Source organism: Carcharodon carcharias, chromosome 16 (genome assembly GCF_017639515.1).
Source record: "Carcharodon carcharias isolate sCarCar2 chromosome 16, sCarCar2.pri, whole genome shotgun sequence".
Lineage (NCBI taxonomy): Eukaryota > Metazoa > Chordata > Chondrichthyes > Lamniformes > Lamnidae > Carcharodon > Carcharodon carcharias.
In genome coordinates, this window is record NC_054482.1 from 24,825,937 (window position 1) to 24,846,052 (window position 20,116).

Sequence of the window (20,116 nt, forward strand, 5' to 3'; positions counted from 1 at the left end):
CTGCAAAATATCAACACCAACTTGTATTTATATACTATCTTTAACATAATAAATGTCCCAAGACACTTCACTGGAGCATTATAAAGCATGATTTGACAACAAGCCACATCATGCTATATTCAGGCAAATTGCCAAAGAGCTAAGTTTTAAGGAGTGTCTTAAAGGAGAAATGACAGGTAGAGAACTGGAGGGATGCCAGGCCTAGGCTGCTGAAGGCACAATCATCATGGGTGATGCAGTTATTTTTATATTTGTTCATGGGTGTGAGCGTCGCTAGCTAGGCCAGCATTTATTGCCCATTCCTAATTGCCCTTGAGAAGATGGTGGTGAGCTGCTGCCTTCAACCACTGCAGGCCATGTTGTGTAGGTACACCCTCGGTGCCATTAGGGAGGGAGTTCCAGGATTTTGACCCAGCAACAGTGAAGGAATAGTGATATAATTTCCAAGTCAGAATGGTGAGTGGCTTGGAGGGGAACTTCCAGGTGGCGGTGTTCCCATGTGTCTGCTGCACCTTGCCCTTTTTAGATGGCAATGGTTTGGAAGGTGCTGTCTAAGGAGCCTTGGTGAGTTCTTGCAGTGCATCTTTTAGATGGTACACACTGCTGCCACTGTGCGTCGGTGGTGGAGGGAGTGAATGTTTGTGAATGGGGGGCATTCAAGCGGGCTGCTTTGTCCTGGGTGATGTCAAGCTCCTTGAGTGTTGTTGGAGCTGTACTTAGCCAGGCAAGTGGAGAGTATTCCATCATACTCCTGACCTATGCCTTGTAGATAGTGGACAGGCTTTGTGGAATCAGGAGTTGAGTTACTCGTCGCATGATTCCTAGCTTCTGACCTGTTCTTGTAGCCACGTATTTATATGGCTAGTCCATTTCAGGTTCTGGTCAATGGTAACCCCCAGGATGTTGGTAGTGGGGGATTCAGTGATGGTAATGCTGGTGAATGTAAAGAGACGATGGTTAGGTTCTCTCTTGTTGGAGATGGTCATTTTCTGGCACTTGTGTGGCATGAATGTTATTTGCCACTAATCAGCCTAAGTCTGGATATTGTCCAGTTTTGCTGCATTTGCAAGTGTTGTTGCTTAAAAGGCAGAATTAAGTGACTGCAGATTTCTCTGAGGATGTGGGTCTAAAGGATATTAGAGAGAGCATGGAGCAAGGCAATGGAAGGACCTGAAAACAATGATCTGTAGTTTAAAATTGAGACATTGCTTGATTGAGGGCCAGTGTAGGTTAGTGAGTCAGGGGTGATGGGTCTATGGGGCTTAATGTGATGAAGGACATGGGCAGCAGAGTTTTGGACGAAGTCAAGTTTATGAAGCATTGAATGTTGGAGGCCGGCCTATGATGAAAGTAAAGAGCATGTTAAGGTTTTGAATGTGGGAGTAAAAGCCATATTCAGAACTGGGAAAAACTGGTTTAAACTGATCTTTTTGTTTAAAAAGTCCAACAAATTTGTTTTCCAGGAGCTGTCAAGTTGTGGCTGGAACAAAAAGGAAAAGCACAGTTCATCACCAAATGTCGTAGCCTTCACGAGGAGGTTTAATCATGTGAGTATTAGTTGGGACTTGGGTAATGCACTAAAAATGTTGTGCCTGTAAAGTAGATTACCTTTAATAATCTGGTAAAAACAAATTAATTGAGACAAAAAATGGTATGCTGAGCCCTTGATTGATTAAAAATTTATAGTCCAAGTTGGTAGTTCTCTTTGGGACCCAAATATCTACCGCTCCCCAATACACCAATCAGTTGTGCATATTGATAATACAAAAATGCTGTATGTGCAACCTCTTTACACGGATTCTTTGATAGCTTATTTTAAACCATTAAAGCATATCTGCTACTTGTTCTGAGAAGTCAGAAGGAAAAATATCACATTAGCTATTGCTCATGGTAAATTTTCTAAGTTACAAATATGAAGAACAATGAGATTAAGATGTTGCAATTCTATATTTTTCTAGTGTGTTCCTTAGTAAAAGACGAGTAGCAGACCAAGTTTCCCACGCACTTTATCCTGTGCTGTTGCACATCCTCTGTGTGTGTGTGTGTGTGTGTGTGTTAGCTGTCCAGATTTAACAATTAACTTCTAATCATGGTATATTGATCACTGAAGCACACTTTGGAATACACATCACAACCCATCCCTTCTGAAAAATAAATTAGACTTAGAAGACCGGTTTACATATGCTAAAACCAATGGGTCAGATTTATTTTGGGTTTAAACAATGCATTGAATCAGAAAGAGGGGAGGAAGAAAAAACATGAAAAATGGCATGAGTTTTTTTTTAATTCATTCACTGAATGTGGGCTTCGCTGGCTGGGCCAGCATTTATTGCCCATCCCTAGTTGGGCAATACCAGGAGCAATGTACGTTACCAGGAGTAATGTACTTTTTTCAGAATTTGTTTCTTAGAGAGTTTGATGAGCAGTAGAACTTTCAGATCAAGCTGTCCAGCTTGTCTTTTGGCTAATGTGATTAAAACAAAAGAAGCACACCCAAATTCCTCTGAATGCCAAGCATACTAGCCCTTCACCTTTTAAAAGAAATTTGCTTCTCCATTCACCTTTCCAAAGTGGATAATTTCATTTCCCCATACTCTATCTGTCTTGTGTATGCGTGTGTTTTCTGTCACTTTCTTTACCAACTAACAGTTTGTATCCCTCTGAAGGCTGTTATGTCCTCCTTACAGCTTTTTTTCCCTACCTAACTTTGTATCATCAGCAAACTTGGATACCCCCTCATCTAAAGTTGTTGATATGGATTGTTAAGCTCAAGTCCAGACACTGATTGTTGCAGCACTCCACGAGTTCCCTCACTTTGGCTACTCTTCACAGTAGTGTACTGTGATCCCTGTAGAGACCAATAGCTTTTAAAAAGAGATTTGAATTCCCAGTGACTGACTGAAAGGATCACATGACAAGATTTCATATTTTAAGACTTTTACTGTAACACATTAACTAAAATAAACATTGATTAAACATTACTTAGTTGGTAACGAATACAATAAATGACAGACAAGACATCCCTTGAGTCTTAACACACTTGAAAACTCCACGCCGCACATATAACATTACAACACACTACATAATTGTAATCTTTACAGAAGTCACCAAAGTTACTCTCATCTCTCTCTACCTCTCTCTCTCTCTCTCTCTGTGTCTCTCTCTGTCTGTGTGTCTGTATGTATGTGTGTGTCCAGGATTTTTTAATTACACTGCCTGAGAGCTTGGAAGTTTACCCATGGCAAAGCTAGCTGCTCTGTCCTTTGCTCTCAGGCGTTAAAGCTGGCATGTGGACTTCAATCTTCAATGCAACTTGACATGGAACCCTTGTCCCCATGGTAACCAGGTCACTTCAGCTTATCGCCGGGCAGAACAAGCAGAAGGCTACATAGTCCCTTAGCACCTTGAATTAAAAGAGAGAGTTCCATTTTATAAAACCTTGCATTTGTAACAGTAGCTTGACCAGGACATGCATTGATGAAAAAGATCACTTGCTGTACAGTTCAATCTTTCATTGTCATTCAGTATTAAATTTGGAGTCAAATTTTGTCGATAAGGAAAGAACTGAATTTGTTTGAGTTGCACTCTGTTATGATGCCACTTGATGCACACCTCCAATCATTAAAATTGTGACTTCTGCTTTCATTTGAAGAATTTTCCCATTTGGTAATTTTACCTCGGTTACCAAGGGTATGTTTTTTAAAAAAAATCCTACAAAGAAGCTGGTTGCAACATTTTTGTAGTGTGCAATGTTTTGAAAATTTTGTTTTTTAAATATTTTCTTACAATGAAAGAAGATTCTTTGAAAATTCACAGCAGCTAAAAACACAGGTTAATATTTCAACTGCCATCTCTTTGTTGGAACAAGACTGAAGCAAGTTCTGTCCAGTTCTGATTAAAGTTATACACCCAGAATGGTAACCACTCTTTTCTTCTCATAGATACTATCAGATCAGTAGCCCTTTGAAAATGTACTGGTTTTATTCCAAATTTCCTGCATGTGCAGCTTCCCCCATATTTTTCTTTCTTCAATGTGACAGCTGTTGAGCATTTTTATTTCTTGTTCCTCCTTGTTCCTAACCTTTCTAGAGAAGTTCACCATCCCTTAATTAACTGATCTGCCTTTAAATTAAGGTGAGTAAGCCATGCTGTGCTGTTTCAAAACTATCAGTACCACATTAGATTATTTTCCAAAATACTAGTTGTCATTAGCTGGTACAGAACTTGACAATTGCTGGAAAAAGATGATATTAGTATCCTTGCGAACTGTGCTGATGAGTGCAAGACAAAAAGCTTCAACAGTACGTCTCTCGCAAATGTTACTAATTGTTTAGTGATATTGAGGTAGCAAGTGGTGGTGAGAACTGTCTGCTTTTCAATTACTGTGGGTATCATAAAATGATTCATAGACCTGGGAAAATTGCAAGGGAACTCTGTCACTTTCTTTGGCCTGTATTGTGCATCAGATAATTGTGGGTTCCAGCAGCACTCTGGAGATTTTTGCACATTATCCAGGATGCCACTTCATTTGTAGTTTTGGAAGATACTGCACAGCAGAAATGCGATTTCTCAGGTGCACTATTAAAGCGAGGCCCTGTCTGTTTAGGTGGATGTAAAAGAATCTATGATGCTATTTGAAGAAAAACAGGGGAATTCTCCCAGTGTCTTGACCAAGATTTATCCCTCAAACACAACAACCAAAAGCAGATTTCCTGGTAACTTATCTCATTGTTAGTGAGACATTGATGTGTGAAAGTTATCTGCCATATTTTCCTACATTAGGACAGTGACTACACTTGAGCACTATTGGTTATGAACAACTTCAGGATGGCTGAGGATGTGAAAAATTTTGCAGAACTGCAAGGTCATTTTTGTTTATTACACTTCCCTCTTTAATGTCCCTATTTTTAACCCTTATTGCTTTTCTCTCTTTCTTTCTCCCCTACCCTCTTCCCTTCCCTTTTCCCTTTTCCTTTTCCCATCCCCCTTTCTCTCTTCTCTTCCCTCCCCCCTTTCTCTGGTCCCCCTCCCCTTTTCTCTGGTCCCCCTCCCCTTTTCTCTGGTCCCCCTCCCCTTTTCTCTGGTCCCCCTCCCCTTTCCTCTCTTCCTTTCCCCCTTTCTCTTTACCCTTCCCCTTTCACTCCTCCCTCCCCTCTTTCTCTCCCTCCACCCATCCCTCTCTTTCCTCCCCTTGGCTCTTTCTTTCCTCCTCCCGTCTCTCTTTCCCCCTTACCCCTCTTTCTCTCTCTACCCTCCCCTCTTTCTCTCTTTCCCCCCCTCTTTTCTCTCTCTTTCCTACCGTCTCTCCCTCTTCCCTCCCCTCTTTCGCTTTCTCTTCCTTCCCCCTCTTTCTTTCTCTCCCCCCCGCCTTTGTCTCTCTCTTCCCACTTTCTTCTTTCGCCCTCCCTTTCTCTGTCTTCATCTCTCCAACCTCTGCCACCTCCCCCCCATCTCCCTTTCTATCTGCCTTAATTGCCTTGGGTCTTGTGGTCCTTTTTCTAAAAATTGAGCCAAACAAGTTATGGTTGTAATATTAAAACAGCTAAGGCAGCATTTAGTTTTATGGCTGACAGTTCAACTGCAATCAAATAGAGTCACCATGGCTTTATGAAAGGGAAATCATGTTTGACAAATTTGCTAGAGCTCTTTGAGGATATAACAAGCAGAGTTGATAAAGGGAAACCAGTAGGTGTAGTATATTTGATTTCCAGAAGGCATTTGATAAGGTCTTACCTAAAAGATAGGAGCTCGGTATTGAGGGTATTAGCATGGATTGGGATTGGTTAACACACAGAAGACAGGGTCGGGATTAATGGGCCATTTTCAGGTTGGAAAGACATAATTAGTGGAGCGCCTCAAGGATCAGTCCTAGGGTCTCAATTATTTACTATTTATATTAATGATTTGGAAGAGGGGGCAGAGCGTAATGTATCCAAATTTGTTGATGATACAAAAATAGGTGGGAAGGCATATTGTGATGAGGACATAAGGAATTTGCAAGGGGATATAGATAGGTTGAGTGAGTGGGCAAAAACTTGGCAGATGGAGTTTAATGTAGGAAAGTGTGAGGTCATGCACTTCGGTAGGAAGAATCAAAAGGCAGACTATTATTTAAATGGAGAGAGACTCCGAAGAAGTGCAGCACAGAGGGATCTGGGTGTCCTTGTGTATAAAACACAAGGTTAGGATGCAGGTGCAGCAAATGGAGTTTTGGCCTATATTGCTAGGGGGTTGGAGTTTAAAAATAGGGCAGTCTTGTTACAACTGTGTTACAGGGTTTTGGTGAGGCCGCACCTGGAGTACTGTGTACAGTTTTGGTCTCTGTATTTGAGAACAGATATACTGGCATCAGAGGCAGTTCAAAAGAGATTCACTAGCCGATTCCTGGGATTAAGGGGTTTACTTATCAAGAATGTTAAAAAGGTTAGGCCTTTATTCATGAGAGTTTAGAAGAATGAGGGATGATCTTATTGAAATGTACAAGATTCTGAGGGGACCTGACAGGGTAGATGTTGAGAAGATGTTTCCACTAGTAGGGGAATCTCGAACTAGGGGACATCGTAACAGAATAAAGGGAAACTTTTAAAACTGAGATGCAAAAGAATTTCTTCTCTCAGAAGCAGTGAATGTCTGGAACTCTCTACCCCAGAGGCTAGATCACTGAAAGTATTTAAAGAGGAGGTATATAGATTTTTGAAATATCAGGGAGTTGAGGGCTATGAGGAGCTGGCATGAAAGAGGAGTTGAGGCCTGGGGCAGATCAGCCATAAGCTTATTCAATGGTAGGGCAGGCTTGATGGGCCGAATGGCGTACTCCTATTTCTAATGTTCTTATGACTTATCGGCCTTTAGCCCCATTAGTTTCCCTAGTACTTTTTCACTAGTGATAGTTATTGTATTTAGTTCCTCCATCTCTTTTTCCCCTTGATTATTTAGTATTTTTGGTATGCTTATTTGTGTCTTCTATTGTGAAGGCTGATGCAAAGTATTTATTCAACTCCTCTGCCATTTCCTGGTTCCCCATTAATATTTCCCCGGCCTCATTCTCTAAGGGGCTTATGTTCACTTTGGCCTTTCTCTTCCTTTTTATATACTTAAAGAAGTTCTTACTGTCCCATACTGCTCATTATATTATTTGCTAGTTTACCCTCAAAGTTCATTTTCTCCCTCTATTATTTTTTGGTCATTTTTTGTTGGTTTTTAAAACTTTCCCAATCCTCTGGTTTACCACTGATCTTTGCCACATTGTATGTTTTTTCTTTCAATTTGTTACAACTTGGGATATATTTTTGTTGTGAGTAATGAACTATTTTCTTAAATGTCTGCCATTGTTCATCAACCGCCTTTTCTGTTAAACTCCTTTCCCAGTCCACTCCAGCCAACTCTGCCCTCATTCCTTCGAAATTACCCTTATTAGAGTTTAGCACAGTTGTTTCCTTCCTTTCCTAGGGGATCTTTTACTCTGAGATCATTTATTAAACCTGCCTCATTACACATTACTAGAGCCAGAATAGCCTGATCTCTGGTTGGATCCACAACACATTGTTCTTGGAATCTGTCCCAAACAGACTCTATGAGTTCTTGCCTGTGGCTACCTCTGCCAACTTGATTTTCCTAAAGTCACCCATGATCAATGTACTGCCTTTTTTACATGCCCTCATTATCTCCTGATTTATTCTCTCTCCTACTGTATAGCTACTGTTAGGGGGCCTATAGACCACTCCCACCAGTGTCGTCTTCCCCCTGTAATTTCTTGTCTCCACCCAAATGGATTCTACATCTTCTGATTCAAGATAATTTTTTGCTATCGTAGTTATTCCATCACGTACTAACAAAGCTACCCCACCACCCTTTCCTTCCTGCCTGTCCTTTCTAAAAGTTACGTACCCCATAACATTTAGTTCCCAGGTTTTATCTCATTAAAATCATGTCTCCGTAATGGCTTTAAGATCATACCTATTAACCACTATTTGTGCTGTCAGTTCATTTATTTTGTTTCGGTTACTGCGTGCATTTAAGCAAAGTGCCATTAATTTAGACTTTTTGCCATTTTTTTCCCCCTTTGACTTTATTTGCTGCTTTTTTTTAAACGTTTGTACACTCTGTTCCTTCCTGTCACACTCTGAGTATTAATACCTAAGTAGCTGCCCTGCAATGCTGCCACATCCTTTTGCTTTGTTAGCCTACGTATCCCCTCTTCAGAACCCTCCTCTCCACTACTTAGTTTAAAGCTCTCTCTCCAGCCGTAGTTATTCGATTCGCCATGACACTTTTTCCCAGCACAGTTTAGGTGAGATAAAAACAAAAACAAGTGTTGAAAGGTCAAGAGGACTCGAAACGTCAACTCTTTTCTTTTCCGCCGATGCTGCCAGACCTGCTGAGTTTTTCCAGGTAATTCTGTTTTTGTTTTGTGACAATTTAGGTGAAGTCCGTCCCACCGGAACAGTTCCCTTCTACCCCAGTACTGGTGCTAGTGTCCCATGAACTGAAACTCATTCCTCCCAGACCAATCTTTGAGCTATGCATCTAATTCCTTGACTTTATTTACCCTATGCCAGTTTCCCGTGGCTCAGTTAGTAAGACCAAGATTATTACCTTGGAGGCTCTGCTTTTTAATTTAGCTCCTAGCTGTTCAAATTCTTTTAGCAGGACCTCCTTTCTAGACCTTTCAATGTTGTTGGAGCAACATGGACTACTACAACTGAATCCCTCCCTTCCCATTCCAAGTTCCTCTCCAGCCTATGGGAGATGTTCTTAACTCTGACGCCGGGCAGGCAACACAGTCTTCGGGACTTACGCTTATGGCTGCAGAGAACAGTATCTATCCCCCTAATTATACTGTCCCCTACCACAACTACGTTCCTATTTCCTCTCCCCACTTGACTGGCTCCCTGTACCACGATGCTGTGGTCAGTTCGCTCATCCTCCCTGCAGTCCCCGCTCTTGTCCACACAGATTGCAAGAACCTCGTAGCTGTTGGACAGTTTCAGAGGCTCAGAATCTTCAAACGCTAACCCCTGGGTCCCCATACCTGCTTCACCTGCAGTCACATCCTCCTGTTGCTGATCACAGACCAAATTTGAATTACCTAATCTGAGAGGTGTGACAGCCTCCTGGACCAAAGTGTCCAGGTAACTTTCCCCCTCCTTGATGTGGTGCAATGTCTGCAGTTCGGACTCCAGTTCCTTAACTCGGATCCGAAGTTCCTTAAGCTGCAAACACTTACTTCGGATCACCTTGGTGTCCAGCAGCTTCCATATGCTGCAGCAGCAACACATCACCAGTCCTGCCATCACTATCGTATTTTACTTAATTAACTACTCTAGTATTCCTGCTCTTTACACTTGAAGAATCCCCTTGTAATTTTTTTTTTTTTTTACGTACCAATATCGATCTTACACTTAGGTCTTTTTTTTCTCTTCTTAAAAATAGCTTAATAGACCTAGACACAAACGAAAGATCATACTTTTTCTTCAAAGACTAGACATACTCACCAATCCTAATCACCAGTCAGCTGCTCTCTGCACTCTTTAATGGTCTCTCACCTCTCACTCATCTCGCAATCTCTCACTCTTAAACGCTATGCTGCTTCTCTTACTCTCTCTCTCTGTTAATGGCCCCGCTGCTTCTCACACTCTCTCACTATTAAAGGCTCTGCTGCTCCTCTTGCTCTCCAACAACCACAGCCATTTTCCTTTGTGCAAGGTATGAATCCAACCAGTAGAGAGTTTCTCCCTGATTCCCATTGACTTCAGTTTTGCCAAAGCGCCTTGAGGTTACGCTTGGTCAAATGTTGCCTTGATGTCAAGGGCAGTCATTCTCAGCTCTGTGATTATGAAATGTTATTTCCTTTTCCTTTCCTGACCATTTAGCAACTTTTGATGCAGCCGACGGTGCTGTCCTTCTCTGTCACCTTTTCCCTGTTTTCCAGTTCTTTGAATATCATCATTTGGTTCTGCTCCTGTTCGAATGAAGCCAGTGCATCTGTCCCTTATCTCCAAAATAACCTGAAGACCTTAACTTCTTTTCATCTGGTGTCATCATCTCAGTCCTAAATAGCTGACCTCTTATTCTGAGACTGGCCTTGAGTTCTGAGCTCACCAGCGGGTGAAACATCCTTCCGGCATCCACTGTCAAGCTCCGTAAGAATTTTATGTTTCAATGAAACCACCTGTAATTCTTCTAAACTAAGGGTAATCTAGGCCTAGGCTACTCGATTTCTCCTGATAGGACAATCCCCTCATCCCAAGAATCAGTTGAATGAGCTGTCATTGCACTGTCTGTAACGGAAGTATGCACATTGATGACACTGTTTTACTTTCCGCCACAGTACTACTGTATATAATGTTACCTGTCTGACATCAGGTCATGGCAATTTGAAATTAGTTTCAATTAACTACAGTATTACGAAGCAGTCCCAATTTTCAGTTTCTGCAATCGTTTTTCCTTGTCACTAATACCACCTCCTCTCCAGCCACTTTTCTCATTCACACCTCCCATAAATTCCAACCTATTAAAAGCTCAGTAGCCCATATGGAGTTGTACTTGACCATTACATTTTGCTTCACTGACCTACAGCAGGTCTGTGTTCCCCAATAGAATTTTAAATCCACTTTTTCCTCTTCAAGTCCCTTCACGCCATTATCCGACATGAGCTTTGCAGTCTCTCAACTTATGTCCGTCAATTATTCTGCAGTCCTTCTACTCTGGCTTTCTGTCCAGGTGGCTTTCTTCTGACACTATTTGTGCTAGAATCTCAATCTTCCCAATCCCCCAGCTATGCTGTCAGAAATTTCTTTCCCTCAACCTGTGCCTCTCCACTTTACTCTCCAACTTTGAAAACCTTCTTGAGACCTGTTTCTTCTAGCAGGCATTTTTGTTCATTGGTACATTAACAAGTATGACTGTGTGATGGGTTATGTGTCTTCATGTTTGTAGCTTTAACCAACTCAGGATGTGCGACTGAACTCATGAAGGGTTGATGCAGCTGTTGCAACCCCAAGAAAATTGAACTGTTTGACAGGAAGCAATGGTGACTTGAAAGTTATTATGCACAGTCTTACTTCTTCAGCTGACCTTGTGATAATTGTCTTTGCTTTGAGACTATTGCACTGCTTTGTCTTATTTTACCATGCAAGGTTGTAAATTTATGTTGCACTGATAGGTTCACTGTATGGAGTTGAGCATTTTGATGGATTCAAAATTCCACAAGTGAAATTACAGCCCCAAGATGCCATATATATTGATAAATTTAAGTTGATACTGAACACTTGCAATTTTCAGAGTTTTGGAGTTGTGTTTCAGCAGTACCAGTGGAGGCAATATTTGTTTTGTTGGATTGTCTTGAGCTTAAAAGCTTAGGTGTTCACTAAGAAGTGTATAGAACAGTAAGTAGAAGGTATCTCATCATTTATTCCTTAACTGGAGGAATCAGGATATACTCAATGACGATTTTAGGGGCCAGTGTGAAATATGTCTCAGTGTAATTGCATAACAGCTGAATAAGGATTATTTACACACTGTCACAAAGTGGTGCAGTCATCTTCTGACAATCTGAGAAAAGAAAGAACGAATTGCATTTATACAGCAATTTTCAGGACCACTGGACATCAAAGCCAGTGAAACTTTATACACAGCAAGGTCCCACAAACAACAATGTGATAAATCTGTTTTTGTGCTGTTGATTGAGGGATAACCATTGGCTCGGACACTGAGGAGAACTTCCTTGATGTTCTTCAAATTCGTACCATAGGATCTTTTACATCCACCTGAGAGGACAGATGTGGCTTTGGTTTGACACCTCATCTGAAAGGTGGCATTTCCAATGGTGCTGCACTCCTCAGTACTGCACTGGAGTGTCAGCCTTGGTAATTGTGCTCAAGTTCTGGAGTGGCATTTGAACCCAAAACCATGTTACTCAAGAATACTACCAACTGAGCCACAGTTGATGGTCAGAGGTAAGCAGTACCTTGGTACTCTTGTGCTCACTGGCCTGAGTATTGAACAGTGAAGGGTTATTCCTCGCTCAGTTTTCAGAATTACCTTGGAATAATGGATTTGCATGTAGAGATTGGCAGAATCTACTTGCTGCTTAGGATTTCTTTTTGAGTTGGACCAACTTGATGCTGCTTTATGTTTTGTGTGGTCTTACTTATTTTTTCAGAGTTGTTCCGAATTTAAGCAAAGGGAAGTACCACAGCGCAGTTGCCCTTTAAGAAACTCGGCAGTATATGCTGTAATATTTGCCTCCCATTCCAATGCCCACATATAACCAATTTTAAGTGAAGTGTGAGCAATATTGTGTGCAAAACCTATTAATGTTATATTTTGCACACTGAAGATATGATGTTTTTTAAATGCTGTTTTTAAATAGAAGTGATGGAGAGGTGAGTTTTGCATTATAGTAATTTCTGCTGTCCCAGTGAAATCAGGTGTTTGGGAAATTTATTTGGAAGCCCAGTTGGGAGATGCATTGACTTCTGCTGTGAAATGGCTGCATTGTTTAAATGGAAAAAAAATACTGAATTGGATTTTTCTTGTGGCTGTAAGGAGATGGATTCTCTAAAAATAGTGGAACATGGCTTCATGTCTGAAGTTCTCTGCATTGCCAGTTTCCAGTTGAATCGAGGTTCTTGACAAGGTGGAAAGCAAAATCAAATATAGTTTGAAGTCAAAATAGCATCAGAAGAAGCTTTAAGAGGGCAATCCCAAAGGTTAAGTTCAGCAATTAGTGTGATACTGATAAGAGCAGAACAGTTGTTTTTGGGTTTGGGCACAGCAAGAATAAATCAGCTGGGGTTACATTCTTCTTCACTGTTCAGTAACGCGTGATGGAAAATGTAGATGTTGGTTGAGCGTACAGTTGGCCTCAGCTATGATGTCGTGATGGCCAAATTGCCTGCTGACAATTGTTGTCAGGGATCATGCAAATGAAAGAAATTTGATGGAGGTAGTGGAAGGCTGAATAGACCTGAATATTTTTAAAAGAAAAAGTAGAAGCAATTCACCTGCTGATCTTTTGTTTGGTGAATGCTACAGATAGAGAATCTAAAAGAGAAATAAGTTAAAATTGAAGGAAAAGAGGACTGCAAGGTCTGAATCAGTTGGTTGTAAACCTCATTTTAAAATATCTGATAGTGTTTGAAATTTTGATATGCATTATTTTAGATAGGGAAAAGTCATAAAATGCATTTACAAAAGAATAACTAACAGAGCTTGATCGCCTCACTGCCTGGAAAATTGAGAAATATGTTTTTTACATCTTGCAGGTTCTGCCTACTGTTGAAATTGTCATTACATGTAAATCATGTATACTTATGGGATAGTTTACTACAAAATCCCTTTTGAGCACTGAATTTCCTGTGGTGTTTTGAGAGTAGAAATGTTGTCCGTTGCTTAACATCTGTAAGAATAATCTATAACAATTCAGTGCTTAATGTCACAGGGGAATTTGATAAGGTAATCAGAGTTCAGATTCCAGATCTGACTTGCTTTCTCTCGACAGTTTCTGATTACGGCTTCTCCTCAAGGAAAGATTTTGGAAATTTTCTCCATTGGGACATGACTTTGGAAAGCTTACTTGAGGTCAGCAATATAATGCTATTGTGTGGGGATGTCCGAAGACTGGGAATCTTCCTATTTCAGCAAAGGAGCACAGCATAAAAATGTAAAGCAGGAAAATAAGGAAACAAGGGGAAAATTATAATCAAAATCACAGTAGAAGTTAATTAAGGTTGCATACAATTCTCTCTTTTGGATCTGAAGAGAATATTCAACTTTGTTACCATTAACCTGGACAGAGTTTTGTCTTGTCCAGGTTTTAATGTCAGATGTGCAATTGGAAACAGTGGCAATACTGTGGGATTATCATGGAAGGATGGAGCACGAAGGAGGCCATTAAGCCCATCATGCCTGTGCCAACTCTTTGGTAGAGCTATCCATTTAGTCAGTTGAGCAGATGGCGAGATTGAAGATAGAATCATAGAATGGTGACAGCACAGAAAAAGGCCATTTGGCCCATTGTGTCTCTGCTGACTCTCTTTAAGAGCATTTGACCTAGTGCCACCCCCCACCCCGGCTTTTCCCTGGAGCCCTGAAATTTTTTTTCTCTTCAGATAATGATTCACTTCTCTTATGAAAGTCATGATTGAATCTGTCTCCACCACACCCTCAGGCAGTGCATTCCAAACCCTAACCACTCACTGTGTAAAAACATTTTTCAACATGTCGGCATTGCTTAGTTTGCCAGTTACCTTAAACCTGTGTCCTCTGGTTCTCGATCCTTCCATCAATGGGAACAGTTTCTCCCTATCTGCTCTGTCCAGACCCCTCATGATATTGAACACTTCTATCAAATCTCCTTTCAACCTTCTCTGAGGAAAACAGCCTCAGCTTCTCCAATCTATCCATGTGACTGAAGTTCTTCATCTCTAGAACTATTCTTGTGAATCTTTTCTGCACTCTTTCTAATTCCTTCATATCTTTCCTAAAGTGTGATGTCAAGAACTGGATGCAATACTCCAGTTAAGGTTGAAATAGTGTTTAATACAGATTTATCATAACTCTTGTTTTTGTACACTATGTTCCAATTTATGAAGCCCAGGATCCCATATGCTTTTTTTTAAATTGCTCTCTCAGCCTGCTTTGCCTTCAGTGATTTGTGAGCATATACCCCCAGGTCCTGCAGTTCCTGCACCTCATTTTGAATTGTACCCTTGATGTTATATTGTTTCTTGCTGTTCTTCCTACCAAGATGAATCACTTCATACTTCTCTGCATTGAAATTTCATCTGCCACTTGTCCGTCCATTCCACCAATTTGTCTGTGTCCTTTTGAAGTATAACACTATGGCAAGAACACAAGAAATAGGAGCAGTAAACCATATGACTTGTTGAGCCTGCCCAACCAACCATTCAGTAAATCATAGTTGATCTTGGGCTTCAACTCCACTTTTCTGCCTGCTCTCCATATCTCTTGATTCGCTGAGACACCAAAAAGCTTTCTGTCTCAGCCTTAAATATTTTCTACAATGGAGCATCCACAACCCTTTAGGTTAGAGAAGTCCAAAGAGTCACATCCCTTTGAGTGAAGTAATTTCTCCTCATCGCAGTCCTAAATGATTGGCCCCTTATCCTGACACTGTGCCTCACAACTTAGATTCCCTGACCAGCGGAAACTATCTGAATGTACCCGATCAAGCTCTTCCAGAATCTTGCATTTTTCAATGAAATCGTCTCTCATTTCTTCTAAATCCCAGAGAATATATGCCCAATTTATTCAGTCTCTGATCACAGGACAACCCCCTCAGGCCAGTGACCAATTTAATGAACCTTCACTGTACTGCCTCCAATACAAGTATACCTTTCCTTAAATATGGAGACCAAAACGGCAAACAGTATTCCAGATGTGGTCTCACCAAGTCCTACACAATTGTAGCAAGGCTTCTTTATTCCTGTATTTTAACCCTGTTGCAATAATGTATTTGCCTTCCTAATTGTTTGTTGGACCTGCATGCTAACTTCCTGTGTTTCTTGTATGAGTACACCCAAGTCACTCTGAACATGAGCATTTACAAATTTCACACCTTTTGAAAAAAAAAAAGTATTCAACTTTTTTATTCTTAGGACCAAAGTGAATAACTTCAACTTTCCCACATTATATACCATCTTCCATTCTTGTTGCCACTCGCTTAACATGTCTATATCTCTTTGCAGCCTCTCTGTCTTCCCAACAGCATACCTTTCCATCTTTTTGTATCATCAGCAAACTTAGATGCATTACTCTCTGAATATTAATCTAAGTCATCAATATAGATTTTAAATACAGTGAAGTCCCACAGTTCTTTTTTTATTAGTTCATGGGATGTGGTTTCGCTGGCTAGGCCAGCATTTATTGTCCATCCCTAACTGCTCTTGAGAAGCTGGTAGCATATTGAACTGCTGCAGTCCATGTGGTATAGTACACCCACAGTGCTATTAGGGAGGAAGTTCCAGGATTTTGACCCAGCAACAATGAAGGAACGGTGATACGGTTCCAAGCCAGGATGGTGAGTGGCTTGGAGGGGAACTTCCAGGTGGTGGTGTTCCCATGTGTCTGCTGCCTGGTTCTTCTAGATGGTAGCGGTTGTGGGTTTGGAAGGTGCTCTCTAAAGGAGGCTTGCTGGGTTCCTGTGCATCTTGTAGATAGGACACACTGCTGCTGTGCGCCTGCAGTGGATGTGGGGTCAATCAGGCAGACTGCCTTGTCTTGGATTATGTCAAGCTTCTTGAGTGTTGGTTGGTTGGTGCGGCAGTCATCCAGGGAAGTGGAGAGTATTCCATCACATTCCTGACTTGCGCCTTGTAGATAGTGGAGAGGCTTTGGGGAGTCAGGAGGTGAGTTATTCACTGCAGGAATCCTAGCCTCTGACCTTCTCTTGTAGCCACAGTATTTATAGGGTTAGTCCAGTTCAGTTTCTGGTCAATGGTAAACTCCCAGGATAGTGGGTTGATAGTGGGGGATTCAGTGATGGTAATACCATTGATTGCCATGGGGGCAATGGTAAGATTCTCTCTTGGAGAAGGTCATTGCCTGGCACTTGTGTGACATGAATGCTGCTTGCCACTTGTCAGCCCAAGCCTGGATATTGCTGCATTTGGACATGGACTGCTTCAGTATCCGAGGAGTCTCAAATGGTACTGAACATTAATGATTGCACAATGAACATCCCCATTTCTGACCTTATAATGGAAGGAAGGTCATTAATGAAGCAGTTGGAGATGGCTGCGCCTCAGATACTACCCTGAGGAACTCCTGCAGTGATGTCCTGGAACAGAGATGATTGACCTCTAACAATCACAGCCATCTTCCTTTGTGCTAGGTATGACTCCAACCAATGGAGGGTTCTCCCCAGTTCCCATTGACTCCAGTTTTGCTAGGACTCCTTGATGCCACAATGCTACCTTGATGTCAAGGGCAGTCACTCTCACCTCACCTCTGGAGTTCAGCTCTTTTGTTCATGTTTGAACCAAGGCTATAATGAGGTCAGGAGCTGAGTGACCCTGACGGAACCTAAACTGGGCATCAGTGAACAGGTTATTGCTAAGCAAGTGTCACTTAATAGCACTGTTGATGATCCTTTCCATCAATTTACTGATGATCAAGAGTAGACTGATGGGGTGGTATTTGACTGGGTTAGATTGGTCCTGCTGTGTGTACAGGACATAACTGGGCAACTTTCCACTTTGCCAGGTAGATGCCAGTGTTGTAGGTGTACTGGCACAATCTGGCTAAGGGTGCAGAAAGTTCTTTAGTAGTATTACTGGAATATTGTAGGGCCCATAGCCATTGCAGTATCCAGTGCCTTCAGCCGTTCTTGATATCACATGGATTGAATCGAATTGGTTGAAGATTGGCACCTGTGATACTGGGCATCTCCAGAGTAGGCAAAGATGGATCATCCACTTGGTACTTCTGGCTGAAGATTGTTGCAAATGCTTCAGCCTTATCATTTGCACTGATGTGCTGCGCTTTCCCCATCATTGAGGATGGGGATATTTGTGGAGCCTCCTCCTCCAGTGAGTTGTTTAATTATCCATCACCATTCACGACTGGATGTGGCAGGACTGCAGTGCTTAGATCTTATCTGTTGGTTGTGGAGTCACTTAGCTCTGACTATTGCTCGCTGCTTATGCTGTTTGGCATGCAAATAGTCCTGTGTGTAGCTTCACCAGGTTGACACCTCATTTTTAAGTGTGCCTGGTGCTGCTCCTGGCATGCCCTCCTGCACTCTTCATTATACCAGGGTTGATCCCCTGGCCTGGTGGTAATTGTAGACTGGGGCATTTGCCAGGCCATATCCAGAGCCATCAGCCATTCTTGACATCACATGGTTACAGATTTTGGTTGTGTACAATTCTAATGCTGCTGATGGCCTACAGCACTTCATGTTTGCATAGTCTTGAGTTGCTAGATCTGTTCAAAATCTCTCCCATTTAACACAATGGTGGGTGTCTTCAATTTGGAGACTGGACTTTGTCTCCACAAGGACTGTGCGGTGCTCACTCCTACCGATACTGTCATGGACAGATGTATGTGTGGCGGACAGATTGATGAGGATGTGGTCAACTATCTTTTCCCCTCTTGTTGGTTCCCTCACTAGCTGCCGCAGACCCAGTCTAGCAGATATGACCTTTAAGACATAAATAAAAACAAAAAACTGCGGATGCTGGAAATCCAAAACAAAAACAGAATTACCTGGAAAAACTCAGCAGGTCTGGCAGCATCGGCGGAGAAGAAAAGAGTTGACGTTTCAAGTCCTCATGACACTTCGACAGAACTAAGCAAATCCCAGGAAGGGGTGAAATATAAGCTGGGGGGGTGGGGGGAGAGAAGTGGAGGGGGGTGGTGTGGTTGTAGGCAAAAGTGATAGAAGCAGATCATCAAAAGTTGTCACAGACAGCAGAACAAAAGAACACATAGGTGTTGAAGTTGGTGATATTATCGAAACGAATGTGCTAATTAAGAATGGATGGTAGGGCACTCAAGGTATAGCTCTAGTGGGGGTGGGGAGAGCATAAAAGATTTAAAAATATTTTAAAATAATGGAAATAGGTGGGAAAAAGAAAAATCTATATAATTTATTGGAAAAAAACAAAAGGAAGGGGGAAGAAACAGAAAGGGGGTGGGGATGGAGGGGGGAGGTCAAGACCTAAAGTTGTTGAATTCAGTGTTCAGTCCGGAAGGCTGTAAAGTGCCTAGTCGGAAGATGAGGTGTTGTTCCTTCAGTTTGCGTTGGGCTTCACTGGAACAATGCAGCAAGCCAAGGACAGACATGTGGGCAAGAGAGCAGGGTGGAGTGTTGAAATGGCAAACAACAGGGAGGTTTGGATCATTCTTGCGGACAGACCGCAGGTGTTCTGCAAAGCGGTCGCCCAGTTTACGTTTGATCTCTGTAATGTAGAGGAGACCGCATTGGGAGCAACGAATGCAGTAGACTAAGTTGGGGGAAATGCAAGTGAAATGTTGCTTCACTTGAAAGGAATGTTTGGGCCCTTGGACGGTGAGGAGAGTGGAAGTGAAGGGGCAGGTGTTACATCTTTTGCGTGGGCATGGGGTGGTGCCATAGATGACCTTTAAGACTCTGCCAGCGCAGTCTGTAGTAGTGCTACTGAGCCACTCTAGGCAAAGGACATTGAAGTCCCCCACACAGACTACATTTGCATCCTTGCCACCTTCAGAGCCTTCTCCAAGTGGCGATGAAGAATACTGATTCATCAGCTGAGGGAGGGTGGGCAGTACATGGTAGGAGATTTTCTTGCTCATGTTTGACCTGAGACTTCATGGGGTCCAGGGTCGATGTTGAGGACTCTCGGGGCAGTTCCCTCCCGACTGTATACCACTGTGCTGCCACCTCAGGTGGTTCTGACCTGCCTGTGGGACAGGACATATCCAGGGATGGGGATGATGGTGTCTGGGACATTGTCTGTAAATTATGATTCCATGAGTGTGACCATGTCAGGCTGTTGCTTGACTCATCTGTGAGACAGCTCTCCCAATTTTGGCACTAGCCCCCAGATGCTAGTAAGGAGGACTTTGCAGGTCAACACGGCTGAGTATGCTGTTGTCGTTTCTGGCGCCTAGGTCAATGCCGGATGGCATTCTTTTTTGACTTTCCAGCGGTTTGATACAAGTGAGTGGCTTGCTAGGCCATTTCAGAGGGCATTAAAGCGTCAACCACATTACTACGGGTCTGGAGTCACATGTAGGCCAGACCCCCTCAGGACAACAGATTTTCTTCCCTAAGGTCATTAGTAAACCAGATGAGTCTTTATGACAAACTGGCAATGTTTTCATAGTCATCATTCAATTTGTAATTCCGTATTTTTATTGAATTCAAATATTACCATCTGCCATGGCGGGCTTCGAACCTGGGTCCCAGGGCATTACCCTGGGTCTCTGGATTACTAGTTATGTCAATACCACTCTGCCACTGCCTCTCTTGGGGGTTACATTCCCACAAAACTTCGCAAACGGCGAAATCACAAACGATGAACATATTTCTCAACGGGACTCACTCAATTAGATAGGTTCCTGCAAATTGTGGTGCTGTACCTGTATACAACAGACGGGGGAGCCT

The 20,116-nt window shown here is 42.1% G+C and overlaps 1 protein-coding gene across 8 annotated transcripts in view; it reads left to right on the top strand.

The window, feature by feature from the left end:
- The window catches only part of ralgps2 (Ral GEF with PH domain and SH3 binding motif 2), a 574,026-nt gene that overhangs the window by 198,291 nt on the left and 355,619 nt on the right, over nt 1-20,116 (top strand). For all 8 annotated transcript variants that reach the window (XR_005945530.1, XR_005945531.1, XM_041208585.1 and 5 more), the window contains one exon: nt 1,464-1,547. Coding sequence is in view for 6 of the 8 variants with exons in the window: in XM_041208585.1 (XP_041064519.1) it covers nt 1,464-1,547 (84 nt within the window). In the remaining 2 variants the exon portion in view is untranslated. The remainder of the gene's footprint in view (nt 1-1,463; nt 1,548-20,116) is intronic.